Genomic DNA, 7172 nt, shown 5'->3' on the forward strand with positions numbered 1-7172 from the left:
GGGGGTCCTCTTACTGGGCCCTTCTCACTCCTGGGATTCTTTTGGTTTCTACAGAGCAATGTGTGCCTGAAAGTTCTGAAAGTGACTAGGGTAAGTCGTCCATCCCCCCTCCTCCCCACGCGTACCCCATTGAACTGTGGGAAAGCCTAGAATGCAGGGCTCAGGAACTAGAGAGTCCTTATCCTATTTACATAGACAGGTGTGGTCACTTGGGAGGTGGCCCTGAGTGTAGTTTCCAGGACAGTAACATGATCTCTCCTAGTGGTCTCTGCCTGGTCCTGTCCTTTCCATTCTCTCCAAGGAGGCTGAGACCTGGCTGCTCATGGGCATGGTACAGGGATCACTTTAGAGGGCCCCAGCTCCTAGCAGGGACCACACAGAAACACAGGGAAAGAAGATCTCTGACCCATATCTGCCCTGGGCTATCCCTGCCTATGACTCCCTTGACGGCTGCTCCTGAAAAATGGTGACAGGAGTTGGGGAGGGGGGGGTACTTATCTGTCTTCCTCTCTCTACCACAGCAGCTACCCAGGTCTGCACCTGCTGAGCAAGCCTTGATTCCAGCACCTGGCTGGGACATCCCTTCACCATACCTCTGCTGAACCAAACTCCCCACTGCCTCCCCATCCCTCCATGCCTTGGCCTCCCCCCACCTGACTCCAAATAAAGCCCTTCAGCAGTACTCTGGCTCAGCCTCTCTGTGAAGGCTTGTGTGGGCTCTAAGAGCCCTGCTGGCAGCAGAGACATGGGGAAAGTTCAGCGACACTGGAGGACCAATGCCCAAGGAGCATGGCATCTGATTTCCTGGAGAGCCATGTGAGGTCCTAGAAGTCCTCACCTGGTGAGCCACTCTCTGTGACCCTGGCAGGAGTGTCTGCGAAGCCCCTGGGGACAAGGCTGTGAGGAGTCATCAGGGCTTTGGGCAGTGTGACTGTCACCACAGGGCTCCTGCTCCAGCAGGACATGGTGGACTACTGGGAGGGCCCTCCTTGAGAAGTCGATCTCCGTGACAGGGTGGAGCAAGGGTGGCTAGCTCCTCCATCATCTTCCTCAGAGAAGACAGAAGCAGCCACAGCCTCCACCAGCCCTGTTCTCCACTCCAGTCCTCCGCCATAGTTTATCCAAGGTGTGGACTTTCTCTGTCCAATAGGGACATGGTGGCCACAGTGTGGGAGAAGATGTGATCAATACAGCCTAGTGTAGCTCCCACATGTCACCTTTTGCTGAGGGGTTGTTGGTACTCAGGCTAGTGTCCCTCAGCTCTGTGACCCTCCAGTCTAACTCCCACCTGATCACGGTTCTCTCTGAATTCCTCTCCTGTCTGGACGTAGGTCTTGCTGGGAGCTATTGGGTGTTCCTGAGGTGGAGCAGCTGTGCTGGTGTGGGTGGGGCCTGAGGCATCCAGACACTTTGGAGGGCAGGGCCAGGCTGGATCCCACATACATACCAGGCCGTCTTCTTGCTTAAGACAGGGACTATGCATGGCTTTTAACTGTGGGCCCCAGGACCACCCCAAATTCAAATACTTGATATTGTTCTCCTTTGCAATCAGTACATCAGGAAGACTTCTAATTCAAGCCCAAACATGCAGAGATTGCAATCTGACACCACATTACGGTATCTCCTCCCAGTCCCCCTCTGTGTATCAGTGCTGGGGACTCAGGGATGACACTGTGGACTTGGTGTGAAAGCTCAGGGCCCGTGACTGCCTAGGAGCAATGGGCAGAGTCCTAGCAGGACACAAAGTGAAGAGGCATCCTGCTTTTTCTGCCAGATACCCCCACACTGGAGCCTCCTCTGAAACTTCTTGGGCTTAATTACTGCTGGAAGGGAAGCCCCAGGGACTCCATTTTGGCAGGGACAACTTCCTCTTTCTTGAACTCTGAACCCATCATCTTTAAAGACATTTTGACCAACCAACCATCTTGTGGTTTGCTGTGGTTTTTTGGTCCCTTGTGACTTGGACGGAGCTTTTCAGGTGGTCTGATCACATGTTAGGGGCTGGGCAGATAGCAAGATAGAGCCAAAGGCACTTTAAGTGTTATTTTTATACCGCTTGTGTTTATGCAGGTATGCACAAGCCACAGCCTAGACAGGGAGGTCGTGGTACAACTTTATGTTGGCAGCTCTCTTTCCAGTTACACGTGGCTTCTGAGGATTGAGTCAAGTGGTCAGGCTGTGTATGGCAAGTGTGTTTCTCACTCACAGACTGACCCTGCTTATACCAATGGCGCTTTTCTTCACCGAATTTAAGCATCTGGAGGCTCTGAAGGACGGGATCTTTAGACTAGTTTTTAGTTTTTTGTTGCTCTGATAAAATACTCTGGCAAAAGCAACCTAAGGGTGTGTGTGTGTGTGTGTGGCTCACAGTTTCAGAAACTGTCCCTCATGAAGAGGAAGCCAAGGTGGCGGCAGCTAGAGGGAGCTGGTCACATCCAGTCCACAGTCAAGCAGCACAGACTGGGCCAGCCACATGGCTCAGAGGGTAAACCATCTTGTCACCAAGCCTGACCCTGAGTTCAGTCCGCATGACTCACATGACGGAAGGAGAGACTTGATTCCTGCAAGTTGTCCTCTGACCTCTATACTTTGGCCATGTCATCTGCACACACACATACATACATACACACACACACACACACACACACACACACAAATTCATGCACAGAAAATAAGTACATAATAAAATGTAATAAAAAATTAAGGCCGGGCGGTGGTGGCACACGCCTTTAATCCCAGCACTCGGGAGGCAGAGGCAGGCGGATCTCTGTGAGTTCGAGGCCAGCCTGGACTACCAAGTGAGTTCCAGGAAAGGCGCAAAGCTACACAGAGAAACCCTGTCTCGAAAAACCAAAACAGAAAACAAAACAAAACAAAAAAAACCCAAACCAAACCAAACCAAACAAACAAACAAACAAAATTCTCCAGCCCCTCGAGTGGTTTTGTCTTTATAAGGTGTTAGGGAGAACGGCCAGCCAGCCAGGTGTTTGCTCTGCAAGTGTAAGGACCCGGGTTCGAGCTCCCGAATCCATGTTAAAAAAGCCATGGAGACGAGTTTGTGATCCCAGCCCCGGATGGTGAAGACAGGATCGCTCAAGCTCACTGGCCAGCCTCGCCTGCCTCATCCGCCACAGTGAACTTGTCTCAAAGTGACGTTGTGGGTGGGGTGGCATCCTGAGAAAGAACACCTAAGACTGACTTCTGGCTTACACGTGTTCGAACACACACACACACACACACACAGGAACATGTATACACAAAAAGTATTTATTCCTCAAGCCTTTTGTATGTGTGCAAAACTTCTGTAACTCATTTTGATCTTTAATGCAGACCTCAAATAGCTATAAGATGATATTGTCTAGAAGCCAGAAATCCTGTTTGTCTTATCAGTGGTCTTTACGTCATTTATTTTTCCTTTCTAAAATGTTGGTATAAAATAAGGAAAGAAAAGAGAAAATAAAATTAGATCTTTTGATTTTAGGAATTCTGCATTATGGATTTTCTTGTTTGCTTGAGAAAGGTTCTCACTTTGTAGGCCAGGATATCCTGGAACTCACTATGTAGCCCAGCCAAACTGAATTTACAGTAATCCCCCTGTCTCAACCTTCCAATGCATAAGCTGCTTTGCCTACCTGACATTATGTAACATTCAATCATAAAGTAGTTTATATATATATACATATATATATACATACATACACATATATGTAAATTTTGTTTTTGTTTTTGTGTAGCTTTGCGCCTTTCCTGGAACTCACTCTGTAGCCCAGGCTGGCCTTGAACTCATAGAGATCCACCTGCCTCTGCCTCCTCGAGTGCTGGGATTAAAGGCGTGCCCCACTGCCGCCCAGCACAGATGCCATTTATAGTGCAAGCATTGTGTACACATTACAGATGTGTGGGGTGGTGCTGGAGAATTGGCTGTGCATTTAGGACCTCTTGCAGACCTGGACTTGGTTCCCAGCACTCACATAGAGGCTCACAGTGTTATAACTCCAGTTCCAGGGGATCTGACATAAGATCATAAGTAAATATAAAAAATAGTATGTCTTTAAGAAAACCCTTAAAAAAGACACCAAGCTAGTATTCCACGGAGATCCTTGTACATGCGTTTATTGCAGAAGTTTTCACAGCAGCTGTTATAGAACCAAGGTGCTCATCAACAGAGCAACAAAGATGTGGTTTATAAATGGAAACGGAATATTTTCAGTCATAAATAAGAGCAATGTACGTCATTTGCAGGAAGTGGATGCAATTGGAAATTATCATATTAAGTCAGTTTCGGAGAGACAAATACATTTGTTTCTCATTCATGGGTTCCAGATTTTATAGATACATAAAATCATACCTGTTACAGATGACATGAAAGTAGAAGAGAAACTGGGCGAACAAAGAGGACTAAGGGTGGTGGAGGACTACAAAACAGCAGGGAATGAGTGAGAATTTGCTGGAAGTAGGTTACATGCCTGCATGAAAATCCATCCTGTACGTGCACGACGTGGCGCCTCTAACCTCTCTCCATAAGGTGGCGCGATACTTTGAGCGTGGCGTCTGGCGACTAGCAGTCGCCTCCTCCCTCTGCTCCAGACCCAGACTAAGGCCTGGTGAAGGGACTGTCGGGATAGTAGGAAGTGAGGACCGGGGAAGGGGAGTGGTTCAGGGCTGATGCGCACCGCACCACGCACCAGCTCTGCTCCCCTCGGTGTGGCCCTCAGACGCACAGCCGCGACCATGCCCCTCCACGTGAGCCTCGCCAACGGCAACCGGGACCTGGACTACGACTTGGTGCAGCCATACTTCATGTGCGACGATGAGGAGGAGGACGTGCACCAGCAGCCGCCGCAGCCGCCCGCGCCCAGTGAGGACATCTGGAAGAAATTCGAGCTGCTGCCCACGCCGCGCCCGTCCCCGGGCCACGCCGGCCTCTACTCGGCTCCCAGCGAGGCGGTCGCCGCGTCTTTCAACCCCAGGGAACAGGACGATGATAGCTTCTTCACCGCAGACCTGCTGGAGATGGTGCCCGAGCTGCCTGGAGGAGACGCCGTGAAGCACAGCTACGTCTGCGACCCGGACGACGAGACCTTCGTGAAGAACATCATCCTGCAGGACTGTATGTGGAATGGCTTCTCGGCCTCCGCCAAGCTGGTCTCCAAGCTGGACCCCTACCAGGCTGTGCGCAAAGAAGGCGCCAGCGCGAGCCCGGCCGCCGACACTGATCCTGCTACGCCTCCAGACTGCACCTGCAATACCTGAGCGCACAGCACTGGGCCTTGGGACTGTAAGCTTCAGCCATGTTATCGGCCTCAAATTCCGGGCATAAAAGACCCCCCTCCCCCTTTTCTTTTTTAAAGCTTGCCATCCTTCCTCACTCCCCTTAACAGATTTGTATTTGTTTAGTAAGAATATCTTAAAGTTTATCAATTTTCCAATGTCAACTGGACCCTTAAAATGTAAATAACGTCAATAAAACGTTTTATCAGTTGTACCAGATGTTAAGATATGAAGTATAAAAGTATATTTTCCTTTTAAAAGTAGATTCGTTTCTATTGTTTTAAGGAAAACAAAATAATTGGCAAATATACTGAGCCCACGCTAAAAAAAAAAAAAAGCCTTATGAAATCCAATAAATAAGCAAATAAATAAACTAACAAACCAAGAAGCTACAGTAAATACAGAAAATTAAAAGTATGCTAGTAGTAAAAAAGAGGAAATTTATGGGACTGAAAAGGAAAAATAAAATGAACAAAAGAGAAAAAGACGAAAGATTGCCCAATAATGAAACAAATGCGTAAACAAATTAAATAAATAGACCAAGGGGTTTAAAACTATGAACAGAATTTTCAAAATGAAATAAAGGTATTTCTATTGAAGTACAGAAAAAGAAAAAAGGTGAATCACGGGAGGCAAGGAAAAAAACACCAAAGTATGGGGTGTCTTCTTTCTGGGTCCTGTGAATTTGGAGACGGCCAGGTGTGTGGGGTGTGTGGGGTCAGCTGAGCCTGTGGACTCTTGTCTCCCACCATTTAGGCTGGTGCTGACCCTGAGTGGGACAAATAAACACCAGGCCATCTTCACTTCAGCCTACCGAGGGCCTCTGCTGGCCACACTGGGCTTTGCAGTCTGTGTGCTGGGCAGGCCCTCTCACCTTCTTACCAGCCTGAAGTTCCTCAATTCCTTCACCCAGGAGCAGCTAAAGGTCTAGCCGAGGGGTGGGGAGTGTCTCCAGGTGTGTTGGGAGTGGGGCGAGTGACCACGGTGCTGACATCTGTGTGGGTGGACCTGTCCTCCTACTTTCAAAGCCCACTAAACTGGAGGCTGCAGCTGGGAGGCAGACTATGGCCACTGGACGTCAGGGGTCTCAGAGTCCACAGAGGGACACTCAAGGCTAGGTGCTGATACACCTGCTGGCCCCAGGCTCAGTGCTGTCAAACTCCAGAGTACTCTCAGTTGATCAGGTCAGCTCCAGGCAGCCAGGGTCCCTGTTCCATGCACTTCACTGCCTGGGCCCAGCTTCCTGCCTGTTGGACCTTTTGACTTCTCAGTACCAGCCGCCCACTCTCCATAGCTGCCTCCCAAGCTCTCACCCCGAGCTGTGTAGCAGGTTAAATTTGGACCCCTGAATTGTGATGGTTCCCTGTTCTTGGCCTCCAAGGTAGATCAGGTTTACTTAACAGGTTCCCTCTCAGGTGGCTCCCGGCCACAGCCCTCAGAACTGGGACACTGCTCTCCATAGCCGACCCACCTGGCTAGAAAAGTGACTGTCTCCACAAGATCAGCAGCTGGATTTGAGGCTTGTGTGAGCTGTGGCCTTGTCCTGTGGCTCTTTGCACCAGGGCTGTCTGGCTTCTCTTGGGCTGGGGCTCTGACTCCTCCCTCCAGGGGCCACAGTGCTGGAGCTGTGTTTGGCTTTCTTCCTTTTGATGTGTTTATCTTCCTGTTTCTACATAATTCCCAGCTGTCCTGTCTCTGCTTTTATGAATGTCTTTGTAATAGTATCTCTCTCCCCACCTCTCTATATATGCACACATAATACATTTACATATATATATTAATTTTATTTGTTTATTTTTCTTATCCCAACTCTTCTCCTCCACCAGGGCCCATGAAGTCACCTTCTCAGCCTCCATCCATCTGGAAGTCTCTGGCTTAGGTTTTGACCACGTTGAAGAGCT

At 49.3% G+C, this 7172-nt stretch overlaps 1 protein-coding gene across 1 annotated transcript; it reads left to right on the plus strand.

The window, feature by feature from the left end:
• The first annotated feature begins 4589 nt into the window (after positions 1-4589).
• LOC131908035 (protein B-Myc) lies at positions 4590-5786 on the plus strand. Its single transcript, XM_059259110.1, has one exon. The coding sequence runs from the start codon at positions 4666-4668 to the stop codon at positions 5251-5253; it is 588 nt and encodes a 195-aa protein (XP_059115093.1). The 5' UTR covers positions 4590-4665; the 3' UTR covers positions 5254-5786.
• Positions 5787-7172: the final 1386 nt, after the last annotated feature.

This window comes from Peromyscus eremicus, chromosome 4 (genome assembly GCF_949786415.1).
Source record: "Peromyscus eremicus chromosome 4, PerEre_H2_v1, whole genome shotgun sequence".
Classification (NCBI taxonomy): Eukaryota; Metazoa; Chordata; class Mammalia; order Rodentia; family Cricetidae; genus Peromyscus; species Peromyscus eremicus.

Coding starts and splice junctions, on each gene's coding strand:
- LOC131908035 (XM_059259110.1), top strand. CDS start 4,666: ATGCGCACCGCACCACGCACCAGCTCTGCTCCCCTCGGTGTGGCCCTC.